Below are 26076 nucleotides of genomic sequence, written 5' to 3'. Positions count from 1 at the left end.
AAAGGATTCTTGTTAGCAGTTGAGAATTGTTGGTGCTAACTGTAAGCTAGCAGTAGAATTTACAGTGATTTCAGACTGTCTGTCTGCATTTAACTTGCTGGGAAAAAATGAACCAAGTATGGTTTTCCTGAGTGGCTGTTTTTGTTACAGGTGTTTTGAAATCAGACTTGAACTCCAATAACCTTGGTGTTCTGCTTCAGGGAAAGGAGAATGGACTCTTGGTGGCCCTTTTCAGTTTGAAGAGTATTCAAAACAGAAGTTTTGGGCTTGCCTGATGCTCAAGGGTGCTGCCATATGGAGCTTTCTTAGTTTGAATTCCAAATCAGGTTTTCTGCATTCTGAGTTAGATTGGGATTCCATGAAGAGCAGTGTTCACAGCCCCTGAGTGGCGAAGGTGTAGCTGTGGTCATCAGTAAGGGTGGCACCTAGTATATGGCTTCCAGCCTCAGAACTGTTGCTGCAGTGAACAGATTAAGAGCAGTGGGAAGGGAGGGGCTTTATTTAAAATTGGAGAAAGATCACTGGGTAATTGCAAATAAAGGCTTATGGTACCAGGATTCCAGCACTGTGTTTCTGACCGAGCTGGAAGAAAAAGGTGAAAGAAGGAACAACTGGGGGGGAAACCCAGAACTTTTGTGGAAAGAAAAGTATATTTCTATACCTTAAGCACTAAACTGTTTGAAACCTTCAAATTGAAAAGCTTTGTTTTTGGAAAATTAAACCTGAGTTGTGTTCAGGGTTCTGTTTGCTGATGCATTCACACACTTACCATACATACATACCTACCTTGAATTTGGACACTCTAACAAATCTTTTCTTATGATTTTTTTTCCCTTCATGGGCTCCAGTGAAAAGCTAAGAAACTTAATTATTGACTTCCAGAAGCCACAGTTTTTGCAACTTTTAAGCTCTGTTCTACCTTGTGAAGCAAAGGACACCGTTGCCAACATCTTAAAAGGTACTCTGCATCGCTCTGATCTTGGGCTGGAGTTTCTCTCATCTCTTCCCTTTCACTTATCTCTATTAGGGGTATGACAAATTTTATTCATCATTTCATTTTTTTAATTGCCTTTTATTGTCATATAAAATGTTTTTATGTGCATAAGCATTTGTGTATGAACATAAAATAAATGTAAAATTTAAAATGCATTTTATGCACTTGCATACATTCTTTTTAATATGCCTAAAATTGTATTGGTGTAAAGAAATGAAACAAAACAATACACATCCTAAGTTCTATGTCATCTATTATTTCATGAACAACTGTGCCTGTCCTGGATCAGATTAATCAAACTCTAACTTTTCATTTTATCATTTAAAAGCATGTAAAATCAAAACAAAAATAGACTTATGTTAACTAGAATAGTGGTGCTCAAACTGGCCATTGGGCCCCTGAGCCAGTGGTGTGTGTTCAGTATGTGTGAGATACATATTTGCATACATTAATAAGCACCATAAGAAGTGCCATGCTAGGTCAAACCAAGGTCCATCATGCCCAGTGACCAGTCTGGGTCACAAGTACCCAGCAGATTCCCAGTACTTGATCTATTTCGTGTATCTCACTCCTGGTGAAAAGCTCTGGTTTTCCCAAATCTACCTAGCTAATAACTGGTTATGGACTTTTCCTTCAGGACCTTGTCTAACTCTTTTGAACTCCACTGTTAGTTTGCCTTGACCACATCCTCTGGCAACGGTTTCCATAGCTTTATTGTGCACTAAATGAAAAAAATACTTCCTACAATCTGTTTTAAATCTGTTGGTTTTTAGTTTCATGGAGTGGACCCCCTAGTCCTAGTGTTTGAAAGAGTGAAATAACCATTCCCTTTTTGCCCATTCCACCCTTCTCATGATTTTTATGTCTGTTGTATCCCCTCTGATTTGTCTCTTTTCCAAGCTAAAGATCCCTAATCTGTTTAGCCTTTCTCCATAAGAGAGTTTTCTATCTCCTTTATCATTTTTATTACACTTTTCTATACTATTTTTTATTTTTGCTATATCTTTGAGATGGGGCGACCAGAATTGCACACAGTACTTGAACTGTGATAGCACCATGGATCTATACAAAGGCATTCTGATATTCTCAATTTTTTTTCCTCTATTCCTTTCCAAATAACGTTTAATGTTCTATTTGCCTTTTTTCTACTGCGCCACACTGAGCCAAAGATGTCAACGTATTGTCCACAAGGATTCTGAAGTCCTTTTTCCTGGGTACTTACTACTACGACTACTACTACACATTGCTATAGTGCTATATGACATACACAGCACTGTTCAAACATACAAAAGACAGTCCCTGCTCAATAGAACTTACAGTCTAATAAGATAAACATACAGGGCAAGAGACTTGGAGTATTTCATAATGCAAGACGATGGTTAAAAAGAAAAGCAAGTTAGTTAAAAAGACTAAATCAAAGAATTGGGCATAAGATTTAAAAGTGGTTTCAAAAAGGTGGGTCTTTAGATGGGATTTAAACATGACAAGAGAGGGAGCATGACACACCAGTTCAGGAAGACTATTACAAACAGACAGTGCAACCAGGTAGAAAGCACAGAGTCTGGAATTGGCAGTAGTGGAGAAGGGCACAGACAGACTCCTAACACAGAACCGGCATCATGTATTTCTGATTTGGGATTTTTTTTTTTTTTGCCTACCTTTGTTACTTTGCACTTGTCCACATTAAATTGCATCTGTCATTTACGTTCCCAATCTTAGTCTCACAAGGCCCTCCTGCAGTTCCTCACAGTCTACTATTTTAATGAATCAAAAGAATTGCCATCTGCAAATTTGGTCATCTCTCATTTGTCCCCTTCTCCAGATCGTTTATGAATATGCTAAATAGCACAGATCCCAGTACAGACCAAAAAGGGCACACTATCAATCTTTCTTCATTTGACCATCTAGTCCTACCCTGTTCCTGTCTTTTATCCACTTAAAAATCTACAATAGGACACTGCCTCTGATCCCATGACCACCCAATTTCTCGAAGAGGAGACTTCATCAAATGCAGTTTGAAAATCCAAATACACTATATCAACCGGCTCACCTTTATCCACATGTTTTACACCTTAAAAAAAAAATCTAGTAAATTGGTAAGGTCCCTTTACAAAAACAGTCCAGAATGTTTGGGATTCATCCCTCTCTCAGCTGATGGAGGCAGAGCATTATTTTTGTTTTGCTTTTTTTAATATATTATTCTTATGACATCACTATCTCTGCTTAAACTAGGTGCAAAATGAATAAGCCAGTATTCTCTGCTTCCAGCTGATGAGAACACCTGTTTGGTGCAGCAGCCCTTGAGGCTTTAAAAGGGAAAGGATTCCCAGTGCATTTTTGATGTCCATGCTACTGACAGGCTGTCAGTTTAGTGAGCTCATATTTACTAGAGCTCCCTTCCTTTTGAATCGAAGAATAGGAAGAGCTTCTACCAGTGTTCTCTCCAAGCTGTGCGCACAATTTTTCCCCTTCAGTGCAGCAAGACTTACAGTGCTGCAGTGGAGCCTGTCCCGTCATGGACCAAAGATTGCAGGAATGCTAAGGGGTCCACGGTGGAGCCCATCCTACCACAGCTTGAAGATTGCAGCAAGGCGGATGGGGCCCCAATGGAGCCTTATCCCACCATGATAAAAAGAGGAGGCTCTGAGAGTGTGTTGTGAGCATGAGAGAGCCTGCGTGTATGTGAGAGCCTTTCCCTGTATGTACCAGGATCAGTCCAGATTGCTGGGTTATGCCTCCCTTCCAGCAGATGGAGTCAGAGAAAAGCTGAAAAGCACCCCCAGATAACCCGATGTGCCACCTGCGATCCTTCAGTAATTCTGACTCCAGCAGACGAAGGATGGCATAACCTGCAGTCCTGATCCTTTGCAAAATTCTTGATTTGATTACTTAATAAGTCTAAAGGGTTTCTTATAACTTTAGTGCCTTTGACTAGATCAACTTGTAGTAAGTAAAAAAAAAAAAAAAAAAAAGACAGAAAAAGGGAATAGTGTACAGAGCACTTGATAATAGCAGGCAAGGCTGGGCTTCTGCCGTACAACCTTAATACCTGGAGAATCCTTACTCATCCCGGTGAGTTGGGGGGGGGGGGTGGATTTACCGGTGGACTGGTCCCTCCCCTTCCCCCCTCCCCCATACAGGTCCAGAGACATCTCAGTTCCTCTGGTGGGTGCTAATACCTATAGATTAAGCCCAGGGACATTCATTCCCCTGGTTGAGTGGCTCTGAGTTTAAAAAAAAAAAAAAAAAAAAAATTGAAGACAAAAAGAAACTTTTCTGACAGAGCTAGCCTGCTGAGATCTCCTGGGGCTCCGGAGGGGGTGAATTTATTTCACTCAGCTGACTTTGTTTTATTGTTGAACTCACCATGCTGTGGGGATCGCGCTGTGCAGCTTATGAAGAGCCGGCAGCAAGGCTCTCCCGTGAAGGCTCTGCTCTCGCTATATCCCCGGGGGCGAAGATCCTTTGCAGCTACCGCTAGCAGGTAAAAGATCGGCTCTGCCGCGATCGCGTGGCTTAGGAAGCCATCAGTCAGCTCAGAAGCAGAGGCCTGCCCCGTCCCCGATGAGCGCAGAAATGGCGGCCATTTTACCCGATTTGGGTCCCGATGCTGCTCAGGGGGAGGGGATTTTCCTCTGCTTTCCCCGCCTTCGTTGAGCCCTCAGACCTCGCAATTTGGAACCTGATTCATCTCCCCATGCCTTACCTCTGGGAGACAGCACCCATTTTTTTCGCAGTTTGTATTACTGCTTCACAAGGTTTATGTGGAAGCTGAGGCATACTTGGATTGGCAGTATTCTCCGGCTAAGATCCCTAGGCCTGCGGAGGGTCAGGGGACTTCTAGGACACGTCTTCCCCGTCCAGTCCCTGCCGAGGAGGTCCCGACGCCTTCCACACCTCCGGATCCCGCACTCCTGGATCCCTCCACGGTGGACATGAGCGATGATGTGGACACTGCCGCTCTGGTGGAGGGAGATGATCCTCAGGTGCTCTGATTGTTTCACAGATCAGCTGCGCCGTTTTCTCCCGCTAGTTCACATCGTTCGGTAAGGATCCTATCAGACAATGCGACCACCGTGGCTTACATAAATCGTCAAGGGGTACAAAGAGTTGGCTGGTTGCCACAGAGGCAGACAGATTGATGGCCTGGGCGGAACGCAATCTGACCCGGTTGGCGGCATCCCACATAGCCTGAGTGGACAACGTCCAGGCAGATTTTCTCAGTCAGCAAAGGCTAAATCCCGGCGAATGGGAACTGTCCGAGGAGGCGATGTGGCTCTTGACTCGCTGGTGGGGAGTCCCTCCGGCTGGATTTGATGGCGGCTCGGCTGAACACGAAAGCGGCTCGTTTCTTCAGTCGCAGAAGGGAGCACGGGTCGGAAGGGGTGGATGCCCTGGTCCTTCCGTGGCCTCACGAAGCGCTCCTCTGTTTTTCCTCCATGGCAGTTAGTGGGGAAGGTCTTAAGGCGAATGGTCCTACCGGGGGCCGGTTATTCTCGTAGCTCCGGAGTGGCCTTGGATGGTCCCTTGATTCTTTGTCACCTAATGAATTTACTTCGACAGGGTCTAGTATTTTTCAATCAGGCGGCTCGCTTTTGTCTAGCGGCTTGGCTTATGAGAGGAGACAGTTGAGAAAGAAGGGCTAACCGGATGCGGTGATTACCACTCTCCTACGCGTATGGCAATTCTTATGTTCTTATGTTAAGACCCAGGAGGGGAAAGCAGACAAAGAGTTAAGAGGAAAGAGCCATAATGTAAATGATGGGATCTTGGCAGGCAGTAGAATTTTTTTTCTTGGAGATCTAAAAAATTCCGTGATATTCTGAATACTTAATTTCTATATTTTTTTCAATAATGTCTTGGTTTTCCCTCTTGCAGGGAACATATACTGAATCAGCAATCCACGACTTCTCATATTCAGTTTTCAGTATGGAGCAAGGTTAAATCTCTAAGCAAAAGGGGAGGGAGATGTGCATTCAGAACAAGTATAGGGAAAGAGATGCAAGATTAATTTTATTTGTAGGGGGGTTTTTTTGGTTTTTTTTTTTTAAGGAGCTATGCAATAATCCATTTTGTTCCTCTTGCTTTGTATATAGGTTTGAATAAGCCTCAGAAGCAGGCAATGAAACGGGTACTACTTTCAAAGGATTACACACTGATTGTGGGTATGCCTGGAACAGGGAAAACCACAACCATATGTACTTTGGTAAGACTCATTATTTGTGGTAAGAACACAGTTTTCTCTGTGTGTGATATTAAGAACCTAATCTCATCCCATCAAATTAAAAAAGAATCATAAATGTAACATACTTTTAGGCTTGTTCATGAAAGTGCATTTCCATAATAGCAAGCGTTTCTAACAAATAGACCACTATTAGAACTAATAGTAGCTATGGTAAGTAACATGCTATTGGAGTAGCACATTTCCATGTCAAAAAGCACATTGGTCAGGAGATGAAAAGCCAGCAAACACAAAGTGAAGAGTAACATAATTTAGAGCTCTTAAAGGGTTGGCACCTGATTAGCTGACTGCTAAGGTGAGCTAGTATTCTCCTACAGCCTCAGATCGAGACAAGAAAGAAGGGTTAATATCTGGTACGTTAGTAAAACTTAGAACTAGGACCTTTTTTCTTGGCTAGTATATAGCTAGTGAAATGGTTCCTCTTGTTCTGTGAGAGGTAGATGAATACTTCGCATTTGCCGGAAACTTTAAAACCTTTTGTTCAAGCAGTTTATTCAATGAGATGAAGTAAAAGGTTGCGCAGGTCCAGGTGATATGAATTTTCACCTCTTCAGTACTGAAGGAAGGTGGTTTCTTTTGGAGAGAGAGTTTTTTGGTCACAGAATGTTTGACAGCAAAGTTCTCTGCCCTTGTAAGAGCGATATGAGAGAAATGGAGCAGTGGGAAACGATTTAGGAAATGGAAGAACAGATAAGAGCAAGCACAATATATAGAAATTGTTGCAAATAGTTCTGTTAGATTTTACTTAACATTTACTGCTTGTACCTTTGATCATGCTTTTTCATTACTGGTGGGGTGTAATTTTTGTATTATGTTATTGTAAGATTATGTTCGTGCTCTCTAATTGGAGTGTAATTGTTTTATTTTGGTACTGTTGGATTCGATTCAGACTTAACATTTTTTTGCCTTGTTTTTGGTCATTTTATGTCAACATATCTTTTGATCCTGATTGTACCTCAGATCAGTCCAGGCAAGTGGATTTTGCATCCCTACCAGCAGATGAAGGTGGAGAAAAAAAACTGAGATATTTGCACATAACCGAGAATGCCACCTGCTGTCCTCCAGTATTTCTCGGTCTACAGCAGATGGTAGAGGTGCGAAACTTGCTGTCTGCAGTTTAAAAAAAATAAAATGAAGAAAAGAGAGAGAGAGAGGATTAGCTCCTCAAGGTGTTAGGTGCTTTTGTGGGCCATCCCTTGGTGGCAGGGATTGGTTATCCCTGGCAGTCTCGACTCAAAGCATCCAGATGGTTGAAAGCCAGGGGTTCTGATTCCCTCAACTCTTCTGTGGTCCCCTCACTGGTGCCTGCTAGCAAACACAGGGAAGTACCCTCCTTTTTCTTGGGGGCTGTATTTAAAAAAAAAAAAAAAAAAAAAAAAAAAAAAAAAAAAAAAAATGTAGTGTGCAGCTGAGAACCAGGAAAGCAGCAGTACAGTGTGACGGAACATACCGCTGGTGTCCAGGCCACAAGGGCCATAGCAGGAGCGTGAGCTGGGGAGCACATCCTTTTGTTTGCCTGGGGTGGGAAAGTTGAGTGTGTGAGGGCCAATTCTGACCACACTGCACGGCGGAGTGCGCACGACCCGCATGGCATAGGTCGCTGACTGCGGTAAGGCTTGGGCCTATGGAGAGAGTCGATCGTGTCTCTCTGCAGGCGCGCTGAGTACCACTTGTGTTGCTGGGGTTGAAGGAACCTCTGTAGAAGCTTCATCCCAGCAGGTCACCTGATCTTCATGGGTTGTTCAGACCTCAGGGGACTCTGAGAGAATGGCGGTCATTTTTATGTCATTTGCTCGCAAGTGTGCAGCTTCCAGGGAGGTCCAGGTCATTTACTAAAGGTTTTCTCCTATTTTGTGTTTGTTAAAAATGCTCCTAAGTTAAGGTATCTGTTTTCAAGCTGAACCTGTGAACCAAAGCTTTCAGTAGAAAATTTAGGCTTGCTCTTCATTTACCTCTGCAAACAACTCCCATTCCCCCAGATCTAAACTCTGCCTGCTGAGAAAATCCGCCTGCACATTGTCCACGCCGGCCACATGCGATGCTGCTATCCTTGCCAGATACCACTCCACCTAGGCCAACAGTTCCTGAGCCTCCCGAGCCACCCTGGGACTCTTCGTCCCACCCTGACGGTTAATACTCACCACCATCGTTGCACTGTCAGAGAACTCTCACTGTCCAACCTTAAACCTGCAGAAGAAACTAAAGCAGCTCCTTGCAAACTGCCTTCGTTTCCAACCAATTGATAGACAAAGACGCTTCCCTACTGCCATTGGCCTTGAGCCGTTCATTCTTGACAAACTTCTCCCCAATCCTTGAGACTGGCATCCGTGGTCATTACCACCCAGTCCAGAATCTCCAGATGAAGAAATGCAGAAACATTTTTAACAAAATTTCACACCCCCCCCATATCCATAATAGATTCAAAAAATAAAATGAATGAACATTAGGACCGATGTCAGACTATGGTACACTGAATCCCCAAAAGAAAACATGGATGATCCTCCCCTACTCACCCTAACCCTCCCCACAAACCATCCCACAGTATAAACAAGCAAACCCAATCCCAAAGAAATAGTCCCTATAAAGTATTTAAGATAAGACTCTTAGCTCTGGAAGGAATACTGTTTAGATATAAATTCCCAAAACCTTCAAAAACCTAGGCTTATACAGCACAAAGGAATGAGCAGCAAGAGATTCCATAAACATCATATTATGGATTGCACTCCGCTACTGCCAAAAGGAAGGAGGAGACTTTTCCTTCCAAACCAATAAGATAGAACGGTTACCCTGTGCTGTTTTTTTTTTTAAGCAGCATCCTCTCACTATTTTTCCCAAATATAGGTAGGCAGGTCCACGTTAATCATCATCTCTGGCAACAAAGGAATATTACTACTCAAAGAATTGATGTAGTTGAGAACCTTTCCCCAAAACTGCAAAATGTCAGGGCAGTTCCAAAAAGCATGAGTAAAAGATCCCCTGACAGAGGAGCATTTTAAACAATCCGCTGTGGGGGTAAGATTAACACCTGGGAAACAAAGGCTGTATGAAGAAGCAAATTGCATTTCACGTAAATAGCCATTAGAAGACAGTATTCAACACTTTAAAGCAAGCGAGTAGATTCTGCGCAGACAATTGCAGCCCCCCCCCCCCCCCAATCCAACCGCCATCGGTCCAGAAGAGATCTAACCCCAATATCTTGGGCCAAAGGCTACAGTGCCTTATTAATCTGAGACAAAAGAAATTTCCTTCGGTCTATATGGAAAAAATTGTCCACTTCATGCTTCACAGGTAAAGCCAGGTCCTTAGCAGGCAAAGAATGAATATAGTGACATAACTGCATATAAGAGAAAAAAATCTTGGGCCCTCAACCTAAATTGCGTTTGTAAAGTATTAAAAAAAGAGAGCACGGACCCATCAATGGACAACACTTGCCGAAGTTGCATAATGCCCTGATCTTTCCAGGGTAAAAAATCCCTAGATTGGGATCTTGGCTGAAAATCTAAGTTCCCCTGCAAGGGCGAAAAAAGGAAGTACAGGAAGCTGATAAATGTAACTTCCTCATCAGAATTCTCCAAGCCCAACGCAAGGGAAACGATATTTAGCAAGAACCAAGGGAAGGCTATGTGAGGATGCATGCAATAAATAGCGAAGATCCAAATTATGTAAAGTCACCTTATCACACTCAATAAAAGTAAAAACAGAACCATCATACAACCAATCCCGAACTATGCATAAAAGACAGGCCAAGTTATAGACTGCTAGGTTCGGGAGACCCAACCTCCCCTGTAGCTGAGGCTGTTTTAACCTGGAGAGAGTGATTCTGGTCTTCTTACCTGCCCATATAAAATGTATAAGTAGCTTATTCAATGCTTGAATATCAAGACGTCTTAACAGAAGGGGCATGGTTTGCAACACATACCGTATAGCCATTTGAGAAACAAAATCATCTTTAAAAAAAGACTACCTTTCCCACCCAGAGACAATGGTAAATTTTGCTACACCACCAGTTTATCTTGCGTAAAAGTAAGCAATGGGGTTATATTGAGAGTATAAAGTTGATCTAGATTCAATGTGATAAGTATCCCCAAATAACAAAAAGAACCCATTGCCCATTTTAAAGGAAAATGTCCTACACACCACTCCCTAATAGAGTCTGGAAAGACCAGGGCCTCAGACTTGTCCTGATTTAGCTTAAAACCCGAGAATTCCCCAAAGGATTGAAACAGCTGCAGTAAACGGGACAAAGAAGTTAATGGATCATGCAAAAAAAAAAACAAACAAAAACTAGGTCATCCGCAAAAGCAGTGTACTTAAAAAGAAAGGAGCCCAACGCCACTCCCTGAATCCCACCCGAAGCTAAATCGCCACCAACAACAGCCTCTAGGTTACTATGAACCATTTCTTATACAGTACATAACGAATTGCCACCCAGCATGATACACCTTGCCATAAAGTACCCCCGTATGCAAAAGTACTGTGTGGAAAGCACAAAAAGAATATGCTAAACATTGCTCAAGCAAACTGCTGAATATCTGTATCCAGGAGACAATGGGGCTCTGCGAACATGAGTTCTGTTTCCACTTTTGATGCGCATAATTGTAAATCAGTCTGTGGAAGGGTCCTAGCAAACATGAAGCCAAATGAACTATATCCCGTTTTATGTCTATGGGGAAAACGCTGTAGTACAACGTGCCCAAATTCTTGATTCTCTGCATCACTGGAGAAAACATGAATGCAGCAATTATTTTTCCAGCAGAATTTGCATGAAGGGAAAACAAATGTACATGCTTGCTTGTTCTTTGCTTCCAGATTTTGCCATCAAAATTCCCTGGTCTTAGATTGTTCTGTTCCACAGAGAAGTGGTATAGGAGTTCTTATTTTAATTTGGAAGCAATGATAACAGATTGGCTCCTGTGAATGCTATAAGTCCCCCTAAACTCATGGAAAATCCTTTTAATCACAGCCCATTTTATTAAAGTTTCAATTATGGTTCTTGTTGCAGTCTTCATTGCTGTCTATAATTCTATCCCATTTATACTTAATGCAAGTAATTTTTAGCCTTGTATATTACACTTATTACTGTTTCCAAGGCATGTCCTACAGTAGTGGTTCTCAACAGATGTGTCTGGACACGAGTTGTGACACAGAGCCAGAAGAAGATTGATCTTTCCTCCTCAGTCTGGGCAGGAGTTGGCTGACTTCTCTCTTATTGAGTATGACAGGAAGCTGCTCTTCCTTCTCCTCTTCCTGGCCAGTGGGGAGTTGTTCTCTCCTCCTCCTCCCCCCACATCAGTGCGTGATATCACCAACTCCTGTTCATGTGGGCCCATCACAACACCAACTATCTTCTTCACCATGGTCTGGTAGTGAGCCTTCTGATGCTGTCTTCACCCCATGGGGGCCTGGATGTGAAAGCAGGAACATAAGAGAGGAAGGTGCATGCTCTGTAGATCTGCCGCCTCTTCCTCTCCTCTGTGCTTCCTGCCCTCATCTGCTGCTGATAAAGTGGGAGGGAGACTCTTTGGTTTGGACTGAAGTCTTTTCTGCTGGCTGGGAGCCAGGAGGAGGGGGAACGCACTTTGCAGGAAGGCAAGGGAATATAGGGAGTCAGGAGTCTGCTGGATAGGAAGGGGTGGGGAAAGGAGCCTGGGGTTGCTGGGTAGGGAGAGGCAGAGGAGGGAGGAGTTGGGGGCTGCTGGGTAGGGAAGAGAGATGGAAGTGAAGAGATGGAGGTATGGTGTGGCTGTGTTGGGAGTAAGGGAGTGGGGGATGCTGAGCAGGAAGGGGTAGGAAAGAGGTGGTCAGAGGGATTCTGGGAAGGGGAGAGGGAAGGGCAGAAAGAGTTGAATAGGGAAGAAAGGGAGCACGGGGAAGAGGATGTAGGGTGGGAGGATGTCAAGAATGTTGGACAGGGATATGAGCATGTGAAGGGATGATTGAGTAGTTGGGAGAAGTGAGAGGTGATGGGGGTATGGAGGGGAGAGACTGGGTACAAGGGCCATACTATGTCAGTTTTGAGAATATGCATTCCTTCTTTCTTTGAACTTTGCTTAATGTAGGAGGAAATATATTGTTTCTAATCTCCAGTTTTGCACTGCATGCAGAAGGTGGTTTTGGGGTTTCCATTCCAGGTTTTGTTTCCACATTTGTAATTTGTGGTCTTTTATTCTATATTTGGTGAGGCCAGGTCTGTCTGTGTTCTGTGTGTATGTGACAGATGAGATACTTTACTAAAGGTTTGTATCAGCCTTATTTGTTGTATTTTTCTCAGTATTATATTGCACTGGTGGTGAACCGCTGCCTTTTCATGGGTAGGGCTATTCTTGGTTCATTTCTTAGTTAATTCTGCTGAGGTATGGCAGGTTTGATAGATATGTACAGAGAGGAGTTTGTTTTATTTTACAATGCACTTGGTAGTAGGGGGAGTTTGTGATGCTGTTGTTGAGATGACACCAGAATCAGAATATCTTTTTTTTATATGGTGAGTTGTACAGGGAAATGTCTTAGTTCTGCTCTTCACCCATTGTTAAGGAAGTGGGAGACTCCTGTGGATGCAGAGCATATGTTTATATTTAGTCACATGATGGTCATGTGTTCAATGTGTCATGCATGTGAGCATCATTTCTCAGGTGTGTCTTGATAGAAAAAAGGTTGAGAATCACTGTCCTACAGGACAGATAGCTAGGGAGGTTGACAGCAAAATACTATGAAAACATGAGTTGCAGCAGGTGGAAGTAGTTTGGAATCTACAAGCAGCCTTTAAGTTAAAAAAAAAAAAAAAAAAAAAAAAAGGGGGGGGGGGGGGGGACTTCTTCCTGGAGAGCTCATGAAGTCCTTGTCTAAGTCATGCACTTGTGGTTTTTTTTCCCCTTTACAGGTGAGGATTCTTTATGCCTGTGGATTCAGTGTGTTACTGACCAGCTATACACACTCTGCTGTGGATAATATTTTGCTGAAGTTGGTCAAATTTAAAGTAGGATTCTTACGTCTGGGGCGTGCTCAGAAGGTTCATCCAGATGTTCGAAAGTTCACAGAGGAAGAGATTTGTAGAGTGAATGCAATTAAGTCCTTATGCCATTTGGAGGAGCTGTATAATAGCCAGGTAATTTAGTAGTATCCCATATCTCTTCAGCCTATTGATGCTGCAGCTAGGCTGGAACCTGGCACTTTGTGCACTGACTCAGCAATTCTCTTGTTTGGTCCAAGTAGCAGGTACCCAGTCTGGATTAAACTCTGGTTTCCTGCATAGAAACCAAACCATCCACCAACTGTAAATTGGCAGATTTTAATCATTAAGACATTTTATAAAGCAAATTAACTGATAGGCCCCATTGCAGCAGTATCTACTGGAAATTGCTAGTGACATAAATTAAATATTCTGACCTGAAAAATCAGAGAAGCCCATAGTCTGACACGGTCCAGGTGGCAAAGTTAGACAGATAAACAAACATATCCAGCTTACTTTGGAGGTATATTCAATAGTGCAGCCGCACTAGTGAATATGGGCGCGATTAGTGTGTGGTGCGGGTACACCGCAGTGGGTGAAATTGCATCGCTGTGATGCAGCCAGCTGCCCACTATCGCCCCCTTGCCCCCAGGGCTTAGCTGCCTAAATTCTACCGGGCTATTTTATTACCAGTTTGAATTTAGCCAGATAAATGCCCAAATATTAATTTAGCTGGCTAACTTCTGAGTTAGTCCAGCTAAATGGTTTTGAATATGGACTTCAGAATATCTGACAAAGTCAAGGGAATTGCCCTCTTGGGAGGAGAGACTCCAGACAATTTATAGCAATAGTTATAATAGAAAAATTAGAGAGCATCTGATTTAGAAAATTGAATTTGATTTAAAAAAAAAAAAAAAAATGTAAGGAAATAACTCCATTTAGGGTAGTTGTGTTTCAAATATCTCTGCTTTGACGTTCCAACAGACTTCTCTTGTTAGATGGATCCCCCTGGAACTCATAGTATTAGGTGACACATGTTTGTGTGAAGTGTGTGGTAGTACCCAAGCTGCAGACTCTACCATCTAACAATTTCCCAGGCTGAAAGTTAGGTAGCCCAGGGGATGTACCAGAAAGAATTCACTTCTGATTCTGGAAAATACTCAGAGGCAGCTTTGTACCTTTTGTTTTAATTCTGAGGCTTTTTCCTCCTTATTGCACATATTATAATATAAAAATTATCTTCATTTGCTTTGTCATAATTTTTGTAGTGGGACATTTTTTATATTATATAATCTAAAATTAACCCATCTTTTTATAAGAAAAGTAAGATATTGAACAAATGTCAATTTTCTTTTATTTTTACTTCATTAATACTCCTTTCTTTTCTTTTTTTCTGCTTGATATTTAGCCTGTAGTTGCAACAACGTGTATGGGAATTAATCATCCCATTTTCACTCGGCGGCAGTTTGACTTCTGCATTGTGGATGAAGCGTCTCAGATCAGCCAGCCTGTTTGTCTAGGCCCCCCTTTTCTATGCAAGCAGGTTTGTGCTGGTAGGTGACCACCAGCAGCTGCCCCCACTTGTGCAAAATGCAGAAGCGAGGTAACGAGAGAACTATTTGTCATTTTGTTAACGTCACGTTTGTTTGAACAAAGTCGAGGGAATCACTCCTTCAATGTAATTTTTCAATGTGTTTGTTCTTCTAGAGATCTTGGAATGAATGAAAGTCTTTTCAAGAGATTAGAGCAAAACAAGGAGGCTGTTGTCCAGCTGACTTTGCAGTACAGAATGAATAGGTATTTAAATGTTTATAAATATTAAATCCAACATTTTTAGTGATGGCTTTAAGCTGCCTTGCCAATTATTCATGTGATGTCTTTGTAATTTGAAGGTAGCCTCTTGAATTCTAGGATATTTGTTTGAATTATATCATAAATTTCCAATATACCCCCTGAGAATTTATTTTGAGTTCAGGCTTTTTGAAGATTTAGATAGTATATTTATTACACTGATTTGTTGTTTGATCTGGGTTAGGCTTGATTGTTTTGATATGGGTATGATCACCATTTTTTTATGACTCACTGGCGTTTCTGAATGATAAGGCATGGAATTAAGAACAGCTGAAGAGTTTTCTGACACTTTTTACATTTCTTCTCTAGCAAAATAATGTCATTGACGAATAAGCTGGTGTACGAAGGAAGGTTGGAATGTGGGTCTGAGAAGGTGGGCACAGCTGTTGTGCACCTGCCCAACCTAAAGGATCTGAAACTAGAGATGGAGTTATTTGCAGACTATTCTGAAACCTGGTTGAAAGATGTTGTTGAGCCAAGCAATCCTGTTTGTTTCCTGAACACAGAAAAGGTGAACTGGAATATCTTCTTCAGTGAGCACCTGAACCCTGTGCAGTACATATATAAAATGGGGTTGATAGATCCTCTGCTGATCTTAGGGGCAAGTCTGGTTGCAGATATCTCTCTGACATGTGAGGCTATTGATTGATTTATTTTGCTCTGTTGTTCTAGCATAATACCCTTAAAATACCATATATAATATCTGAAATTATTTATTTATACAGTTTTTATATACCGTTGCACAGAACAAGTTCCATCTTTACGGTTTACATTAATTCATATTATAAAACACGATAAAAGGAATAAAATGAAACAATACAATATCAGTTAAGATCAAATTAAAATAGGAATTAAATTAATATTAAAAGATAAGAGCAGATTAAGAACAAAGACCCAGATTAAACATCACTGTCCATATAAAAAGTTTGTCTAAAAAGCCATGTTTTTAGATCTTTCCTAAACCTCTTCAGATTTTCTTGCAACCGTATTTCTGAGGGCAATTTGTTCCAGAGAGTCGGCCCAGCGATAGAGATAGCTCGTGCTCTGACTTCGCTTAAGTGTGCAGACCTAACTGTCAGAATTGTTAAAAGTGCTTTATTTAACGACCTCAGATTGTGTTGAGGGATATGTAGTTTTAATGTGGAGTTTAACCAAGCAGACATGTCACTATATAAGATTTTATGGATAATACATAACGTTTTATAAGTGATCCTACTTTCAACTGGTAACCAGTGTAAGCCCTTTAAGACTGGTGTGATATGGTCCATTCTTCTAGTATTTGAAAGGATTCGGGCGGCTGTATTTTGAAGAACCTGTAGGGGACGAAGTGTTGCTTTTGGTAGTCCTAATAGGGTGGAATTACAATCATCCAGTCCAGTTAATAATAGAGTCTGAAGTATTGTTCTAAAATGTTCTCTGAGAGAGGTAAGATTTTAACCGTTTTAGCATCATCAGCTTGCTATAACCCTCTTTAACTTTCTTCGAAATATGTGCTTTAAAATTCAATTCATAGTCAAAGATAACTCCTAGATTCCTGGTCGACTCAACTAATTTATAACTGGTTATATCATTTAGGGTAACAGTTTTCATTTTTGTGTTCACAATTTTTCGGTCTAAAACCATAAAAACAGATTTCTCTAAGTTTAAAATCAGTTTCATTTGAGTTAAAAGCTGTTTAATAATATTAAGATACATGTCCACTAGTTTAAAAGTAGCTTCAATGCCATTTTCAATACGGAATAAAATTTGGATGTCATCTGCATAAATAAAATAATTTAGACTAAGACCAGTTAAAAGATGACACAATGGGAGTAAATAAATATTAAAAAGAGTCGCTGACAAAGCGGAGCCCTGAGGCACTCCTGTTTTTAATTTGATTTTCTCAGAAACCGCATCTTTAATTTTAACTGTAAAAGACCGAGATTCTAGAAAGGAAGTGAACCAATTCAGGATGGTGCCTGCTATACCTATATCATGTAACCTATCCAGGAGTATTTGGTGATCCACCGTATCAAACGCGGCAGATAAATCTAAAAGGACGAGTAAATAACTTTGTCCACTATCGAAACCTCTAAGAATATTGTCAGTTAATGAGAGTAATAACGTTTCGGTACTATGTAGTTTCCTAAATCCGTGCTGCGTAGGATACAGAACTTCATTCGGTTCTAAATATTCGGTTAATTGTCTATTAACCACTTTTTCGATTAATTTTGCTAAAAACGGTAAATTTGAAACCGGTCTGTAATTTTTTAGATCATTGCTATCAAGATCTTTCTGTTTTAAAATTGGCTTCACAATCGCATTTTTTAACATCGGATGCAGATGACCTTGTTCAAGGGCTTGATTTACTACTACAGTTAAAAATGGTCCTTATAGTGAAGTAATAGTACTTTTTAATAGTCTAAATAAACTGTAAAGAAGTCTTCCAGCTCAAGTAGTTACTATAAATTGTTGCTGCTGCCTTTCTCTTTGACAGGTTCCAGCACCAGAGATTGCGGATAAGGGTGGAGTAAGTAACATGATGGAGGCAAAGCTGGTATCATTCCTGGCATCGCTTTTTATTAAGGTAGAATATTTTTTTGTTCACTTACCTCTTTCACACAACTATAACCAATTAGTTCCTCAGCAATCTTAAAGATTTCTCCAAAGTTGTTTTAATCAACACGAAGAATATGCTGAGTGAAGAACTAGAGAGTGTGTGTGTGTGTGTGTATGTGTGTGTGTGTGTCAGTCAGAGGGAGAAGGCTTCAAAGGGAATCAGTAACTTGCAGTAACACTAATGAAGTGGGTTTTTAATGTAAATAATGTGAGACTCTGTGGAAGAGTCTAGTACTGTAGCTGTTTTGACATCTTGTTTTCCCTAAGTTAACATAAGACAGTGCTGACTAATCCAAAGCAATTTTCCGAAAATTCCACACAAGCAGGACTTCTGCTTCTTACAAAATGATTATAATCAATGTACAAGCTGAGCAGTAATCAAGAATACCTCCAAGTAGCTCTTGTAAGTAAAATATGCTATACTGATTCAACAGCCAGCCAGTCCTGAGCTGCATAGTAGAAGAAATCTGTTGTGAAATTCAAAAAAATAGGAAGGACAGAGCTAAAGAAAAAATAAAAAAAAAATCTGTGATAAAGTATTTGGTTCACTAAAATATTCAACTTAGAACTAAGGGGCAATTAACAAAATACTTGATCATACATAGTCTGCTAAATCCTTGTAATACTAAAGGCATTAAATGAGCCTGAAATACGGCAGGGGGGGGGGGGGGGGGGAAGGGAGGCAACACTGGGAGAATTGGACTGTGATTCCTAAAGAATGATGAGATTCTCCAGATTGTCCCATGGAAAATGACAGGCGTACACACTAAGGAAGGCTAGAATGAACTGAAAGCAAAGGGAGGAATGGGGACCTTGAATCGAGTCAGAGTACACAGAAATGACAAGGTGCATTCCCTGTATGTACCCGGATCAGTCCAGACTCCTGGGTTCTGTCCACTCACCAGCAGATGGAGGCAGAAAAAGTTCCAACTGACTCTGCCCCTTCCATGAGGTGCACCTACAGTTCATCAATATTTTTCTGCATTCAGCAGATGGTGGAGGTGCAAAACCTACAGTCAGGATTTTAGTCAGTTAGTTTTGAAATATAAAGACAAAATATATATTTTTGTTCATAAAATTTAACTTTTTCTTTTAGTATTTATTTTACTTACTTTAAAAAAAAAAAGTTATTTTTTTCTGGAAGCAGGGCAAGCAGAGACTAGCCTCCCAGGGAGTTGGCAGGTCCTGAGGGGACCATCCTCCCTGGTATTTTAGGCTTTTGGCTTTAGGAGTTGAGAACCCTTGGCCTCAGTTTGTTGCAGCTTTTGGGGTGATACCGGGGAGCCCGGTTCACTCACCCCGCGGAGCAGAGGGCCCAGCTTCTCTCAGGTCGTATAAAAAAAAAAAAAAAAAGTTATTTATAGCCTTTTTACTTTGCCGGTTGGACTCCCCGTTACCTCTTTCGCTGCTTTGGGCGGTCGGCAGGCTTTTTTCTTTTGCTTTAATTTTTTCACAAATGCCATGCGGTCTGGCCTGCCGTGCGTGTAGAGACGCTGGCGAGAGTCTCTCGCAAAGGCCTATGCTCCTCCTGCCTCCCTGTGGGAGAGGCTTCTTCAGGGGCAGCTGGGAGTGTTGTTTCTTCCTCGCTCAGTCGCTCTGCCAGACTGGGACGCCCGCGTCTTTCTAATGCAGCCTCCTTCCCGTTTACTGCTTCATCTGAAGCTATTTCTGGCTTTGTTTACGCTGCTCCGCTCGCAGGGGAGGGGTTTCTCCTCCTGCTCTTTCTCCACAGCAATTAGCCTCCGAGGGAGGTGATTGTTTTGCTAATTCAGCTGCTGCTGCTGAGGAGAGTCCTAAGGGGACTTCAGACTCCTCTTCTTCATTTTCTTTTGACTTTATTATGTTTTAACATAAAGCTTATAAGGCCAGAAAGTCCTCAAAAAATAATTCTGAGGGGATTTCTTTTTCAGTACCATTGTCTCATAAAGCAGCTTCTAAACAGAACAAATCCTCGCGGGGGATGGATGTTCCAAAGAAATGCTCTCTTAGGACTCCTGTGTCACGGCCCTTACCTGACACTTCTTCTGATACCTGAGTCTGACCAGGGGGACCCAAGCGACATTCCTCCTCAGGACCCTGATTCTGCTGCTGGTCAAGATCCCTTGCTTTCTCAGGGTCCTCATGTGGTCAAAGGCGATGATCCTAAGGTGGTCTGCCTCTTTAGGAAGGATGAGCTTCTTCCTCTCATTCCTGCTATTCTTGAGGAGTTGGGAATTGATTCCCTGCCAGAGGATTCTCAAATGGGTTCAATTGATCCTGTCATGGTTGGTCTTTGTGGTCCCACTCGATCTTTTCCTTTTCATCTTTCAGTCACAGACTTATTTCGTGAATGGGACACCCCTGACTTGGGATTAAAGGTCAGCAAGACCATAGATAAGCTATAATCCTCTGCCCGAGGATGCTTTGGACCTTTTGCGTGTTCCCAAGTTGATGCAGCAGTCTTTGCTGTTACCAAAAAGACTACAATCCCGGTTACCGGTACTACAGCTCTCAAAGATCTTCAGGATCGAAAGCTAGAGGTTCAACTTAAAAAGATTTTTGAAGTTTCGGCTCTTGGAGTCTGAGCTGCTATGTGCAGCAGTTTTGCTTTAAGAGCAGGACTCCGCTGGGTTCAGCTCCTGCAGAATAATTCTTCTCTTTCTGAGTCCGAAGCTATTCAAGCTGGGAGTTTGAAAGCCTGTTGCTTACAGTGCTGACGCTCTTTATGATTTGTTACGTACCTCAGCCAGGTCAATGGTTGCGGCTGTCTCTTCCTGCAGACTTCTCTGGTTAAGACACTAGTCTGCGGATGTCTCTTCCAAAGCTCATTTGGGATCTTTACCCTTTAAGGGTAAACTTCTCTTTGGGAAAGATCTTGAGGACTTGATTCATTCCTTAGGAGAAAATAAGGTACATCGTCTGCCTGAGGATAGGCCCAGGACAAGGGGATCGTTATCTTCCAGATCCTGTTTACAAGGAAAACCACAGGTTTCGCTCCTCTCGCTCTTCAGGTTCTATTTTTTGGCAACAGCCTGCTAGACTGCAATCTTGGCCTCAGTCCTTTCGAGGACGTCGTTCTGGGAGACCTGGTCCCTCCCAATCCTCTGGTGGAGCGAAAACATCTCAATGAGATGAGGCCAGTCCGTTCCTCTGTTCCGATAGTGGGAAACAGATTGTCTCTATATTTTGAGGAATGGGCCAAAATAACATCAGATCAGTGGGTCCTTACTATGATAAAACAAGGCTATGCTTTAGATTTTGTACAGCGCCCTCATGACTGTTTTCTCGTCTCTCCATGCTCTTACGATCAAAAGTGTCAGACTGTGTGGGACACATTACATCGCCTAAGCGAGCTCGGGGCCATTGTGCCAGTACCTCCGGAGCGATGAAAGGGCCATTATTCCATCTACTTCATTGTTCCAAAAAAAGACGGCACATTTCGTCCCATTCTGGACCTAAAAAGAGTCAATCGATGTCTACAAATCCCAAGGTTTCGCATGGAAACCTTAAGAGTGGTCATGGCATCCGTCCACAAAGGCGAGTTCCTAGCCTCCCTGGATCTGACAGAGGCGTATCTTCACATAGGAATTCGTTCCGACTATCAGAAGTTTCTCCGGTTCTCGATACTGGGGGACCATTTCCAATTTTGCGCTCTCCCATTTGGTCTCGCCACGGCGCCCAGGACCTTTACCAAAATAATGGTTGTGGTAGCCGCACAGCTCTGAAGAGAGGGATTTTTTGTTCATCCTTGCCTAGATGATTGGTTCATTCGAGCAAAGTATGAACAGCTGTGTCTCGAGTTCATCTACTGCATCATTGGGCTGGGTTGTCAATCCAGCGAAGAGCCACTTAGTGCCATCCCAGTCCTTGGAGTTCCTGGGAGCCCTGTTCGACACCTGACTGGGGAAAGTCTTTCTCACGGAAGAATGGATCATCAAAATACAGGGTCAGATTCGAGTCTTGTCCAAGTCTCCTCCTAGAGTCTGGCATTATCTACAGGTTCTAGGCTCCATGGCTTCCACTTTGGACCTAGTCCCATGGGCCTTTGCTCATTTGAGACTGCTTCAGTCAGCATTGCTCTTTCGCTGGAATCCGGTGTTGGAACAGTTTCATCTTCCCCTTCCTCTTACAAACTCTGCTCGTTCTAGACTCAATTGGTGGCTCCTATTGCAGAATTTGCGTCGTGGAGTAGACTCTGCTCCAGTGTGGACAGTAGTCACTACGGATGCCAGTCTATCCAGCTGGGGGGCAGTTTCTCGACAAGTCTGATCAGGGCCAGTGGTCTCCAGAGGAATCTCGTTAGTCAATCAATTGTTTAGAGTCTAGAGCGGTGAGATTAGCCTTTCAGGCCTTTCTCCCGCTTCTTCAGGGGGAAGTCAGTCAGAATCCTTTCTGACAGTGCGACGACCGTGGCATATATCCACTGCCAAGGCGGAACCAAGAGCCTTCCGGTGGCATTCGAGGCTCAGCTCTTAATGGCTTGGGCGGAGCAACATCTCCTTCGCATTGCGGCGTCTCACATCGCCGGGCTCGACAATGTTCAAGCAGACTTTCTCAGTCGCCATCGTCTAGATCCCGGGGAGTGGGAACTTTATGAGCAGGCGTTTCATCTCATATGCGAAAAATGGTCCATGCCGAGCATGGACCTGATAGCAACTTTCTAGAACTCCAAAGCTCCACGCTTCTTCAGTCAACATCGGGAGCCAGGGCCAGAAGGAGTAGATGCCTTGGTTCTTCCCTGGCCAATGAACATTCTGCTTTGTTTCCTCCCTGGCCTCTCATTGGCAAGATTCTTCGGCACATAGAATCTTGTCCATCGGAGGTGATTCTGGTAGCTCCAGAATGACCAAGACATCCTTGGTTTGCAGACCTTGTCAACCTCATACTGGACGGTCCGCTTCGCTTTCGGGACCTTCCGAATCTTCTTTGCCAGGTCCCGTTTGGAAGAGGCAGATCGCTTCTCTCTAGCTTTAGAAAGGCGTCATTTGAAGGATAAGGGTTATTCTGATGTGGTGGGCACTACTCTTCTCGGGTCAAGAAAAACCTCTAATTCCCTGGCTTACGTCAGGGTTTGGGGAGTTTTCGAATCCTGGTGTGAGGAAAATCAGGTGGTTCCTACTCGGGCTTTGATTCCTGACATTTTGTCTTTTTTGCAGGCTGGTCTGGCTAAGGGCTTATCTTGCAGTTCTCTCAGAGTACAGGTAGTGGCTCTAGGTTGCTTCCGGGGGAAGATTAAAGGAGTCACCCTGGCTTCTCATCCTGATGTGGCTTGTTTTCTTCCTCCTTTGCATCCTCCTCTTAAAAATCCTTGCCCTTCATGGAGTTTGAATTTGGTTCTTAAAGCTCTTTGTGCGGCGTCCTTTGAACTTCTGAGAAGGGCTACTCTTAAGGATCTCACGTTAAAGGTGATTTTTCTGGTGGCTATTTCTTCAGCCCGTAGGATTTCTGAGCTTCAGGCTTTGTCCTGTAGGGAGCCTTTTTTAAGGATTACAGATTTTGGAGTTTCTTTGAGGACTGTTCAGTCTTTTCACTTGAATCAGTCATTTGATCTGCCATCTTTTCCTACTTCATAGCCTTCGGATCCTCAGTCTAGAGACTTGAGAAAGCCAGATGTGCGGCGGAGTCTATTGCGTTATCTCGAGGTCACTAATAGTTTCCACATGTCTGACCATCTCTTTGTGCTCTGGAGCGGCCCCAAGAGAGGGCACAAAGCATCTACGGCTACTATAGCCCGATGGCTAAAAGAAGCTATTGGTTCAGCATACTTACTTCACGGTCGGTCGCTTCCGTCTGGTCTTCATGCTCACTCTACCCGGTCTCAAGCAATTTCCTGGGCGGAGTGTCAGCAAGTATCTCTGCAAGAGATTTGTAGGACGGTGACTTGGAAGTCTTTACATACCTTTGCCAGACATTATCGCCTGGATGATCAGGCTCCAGGATCTGGAGATTTCGGTGAAGCAGTGATCCGAGCGGGACTCTCAGGGTCCCACCCTGTGTAAAGGAGCTCTGGTACATCCCAGGAGTCTGGACTGATCCGGATTCCTACAGGGAAAGGAAAATTGGTTCTTACCTGCTAATTTTCATTCCTGTAGTACCACGGATCAGTCCAGAGTCTCGCCCATTTCAGTTTAAGGATAAGAGCCCGCTCGTTCTTGTTATTTACTTTGCAGATAAATATTTTCACATATGTTTGTTATATGTTAGGTGCTCTGCTGCTGTTTGGGTCAGTGAGTCTGGTTCTTATGGAATGTTCTCCCAGATTTTAGCAGTTAGCTACTTAGTTGGGTTTTTTAGTTCTTCTGCTTTGTTACATTTAAATACTGACGTACTGTAGGTGCACCTGACTAGGGCTTTGAATTCGTAGTGGTTTTTCCTATTGGGCACCTAAATCATATTTTTGTAAGCCATGAATGTTCCTCATAGGATTACTGATAACTGGAGTAGTTGTCACAGTGTGGAGGGGAGAGCTCAAATATGAGGCCTTCGTTTATTCTCATTAACATGATGCTGGCATTTGAAATACTTTATCTTTCCTTTTAAGGCTGGCTGTAAATCCTGTGATATTGGCATCATCGCTCCATACAGGCAGCAATTAAAAGCTATCTCTGATTTGCTGGCCAGCTCTTCTCTCAGTGGTGTGGAGGTGAATACTGTGGACAAATACCAAGGAAGAGACAAGAGTATCATCATTGTGTCTTTCGTAAGGAGCAATGCTGATGGAAAAGTAGGTTAAATCTTCCACACTTTATTTCATGCTGCATGTAATGTGAGTTGCTTTTCATTATCAATGACTCACCTGGCTCTTTATCAGATCCCAGGACCAGAAGGATTTATTTCCTTCGCCTGACCCATGAAAAGTTTGGGAATACAAAAAAATAAAGGCAAGACTCTGAGACTGGCCAAGACTTGTGTATCGAGCAGTTTCTTGTTTCTGTGCTGAAAGTTAGAGCAACTGCTGCCTGTTCTAAAGTTACTTGGTTTATTACATATATAAGAAGTCAGTCAGCAAAAGCTGCCGTAGTAATTGCCTAAATGGTTAAAGCAACACACGAGATTACAATATTTAGAGCTGAATTTTAATTTAAAAAAAAAGTTGTTTGATCTGAAGACATCTGGGATCTAACAGATGTTTTGTTCACTACTTTGTACTGCCATATGCTCAATCCATCTAATGCTTAGGCTTGCAAGACAAACCCAAGTGTGACCTGACTGCATGTATACATGGGATCAGCTTCACCCTCCATTTCATAGAATTACAGCTTCAGGCAGCACAGTACACAGGACTATAACTTGTGGTTTCCCTTGAGTTCCCTGTGTTAATTTTAAATTAAACCCATGGGATCATTGATCTTACACATTTTTGTGTACCCTGTGTTATTTTTTGGGCCAAAATTCAAAACATGAAGGTATAATTGATTCATACTGTCACATAGTGGGGTTGAATTGACCATTTACAAAAAGATTAGAAGACTGCAGGAAAAAACTTTACTCTCTGCATGTCATAACTTAATGTTTTCTAATACAATACTGAACAGTTCAAAAGAGGCAGAGGGCCACCTCAGAGAGCACTAGCCTACAGATGTTATCAGCTCTCCAAATCCACTAGTCACAGACCCCCCCAACAATGTTTTAAGTACAAAACCTTTTTGGTGTACAAAACAAATATACATAAGTGTATAGCTGGGGGAAAGAGATTCTAAATGGAAACACAACAGCTTCAGCTGGAAGAAAGCCTTTACTTAGGACTGTGGTTCACCATTTTGTGGCATTGGGATATGCCGTATGATCTACACATGTGTTTGGTTTTGGTTTGACTGTTAAAATTTGGTACCCAGTGGGAAATACCTTAGATTCTGTGTTAAAATGAAAACCCCCCCCCAAAACATGTTAGAGATATGAATTGCATATATATATATATATATATATATATATATATATTGCAAAAAACATTCCATATATATTCATGATTCAAAAAGCTAAAAACTCCTATCTATACATCCTAATAACATTCCCTCAAATTTATATTTATTTTCTTTCAAAAGGTTACATGCAGAAAAATTTTCTTTGTACAACTTTATGTAAGCCAAGTTCAAATCTGTGTGTGTATAATGCAAATAATATCAGGACTTCTTGCTATGTTTTGCTGTGTGTGGGGTTCACAAATGCACAGCTTAGAGGGAACAGTGGTAATGACCCACAATACACACACTTGGCAATATCAATTGTATCCCAAAGGGGCTACTATTGATACTACTAAGTGAATGTGTGTGTCATTAGACTGTATCGATTTGTATATGTAAGATCTACTATACAGTATATGTACCTGTGGGTTTTTAGCTTTGTGATGTATAGATGTATGGAATGTTTTTCTAATACATGGTTTTTACAAAATCATCTTTTATTAATAGTTTGGTCGCTACTCCTTTTGATGATTTGTGCTAGTGACACACTGCAACCATGCTGTAA

At 42.3% G+C, this 26076-nt stretch overlaps 1 protein-coding gene across 1 annotated transcript in view; it reads left to right on the top strand.

The window, feature by feature from the left end:
- Positions 1-26076, top strand: part of DNA2 (DNA replication helicase/nuclease 2) — a 159042-nt gene that overhangs the window by 109231 nt on the left and 23735 nt on the right. Inside the window, 9 exon segments of the mRNA XM_029609674.1 lie at positions 849-958; positions 6091-6200; positions 13114-13338; positions 14591-14704; positions 14706-14785; positions 14890-14979; positions 15343-15544; positions 17510-17599; positions 24152-24334. Of these exon segments, the coding sequence (XP_029465534.1) occupies positions 849-958; positions 6091-6200; positions 13114-13338; positions 14591-14704; positions 14706-14785; positions 14890-14979; positions 15343-15544; positions 17510-17599; positions 24152-24334 (1204 nt within the window).

Source organism: Rhinatrema bivittatum, chromosome 7 (assembly GCF_901001135.1).
Source record: "Rhinatrema bivittatum chromosome 7, aRhiBiv1.1, whole genome shotgun sequence".
In the NCBI taxonomy this organism is placed as follows: domain Eukaryota; kingdom Metazoa; phylum Chordata; class Amphibia; order Gymnophiona; family Rhinatrematidae; genus Rhinatrema; species Rhinatrema bivittatum.
Note: the sequence above shows the minus strand (reverse complement) of the source record. Positions and strands in the feature narration are given on the sequence as shown.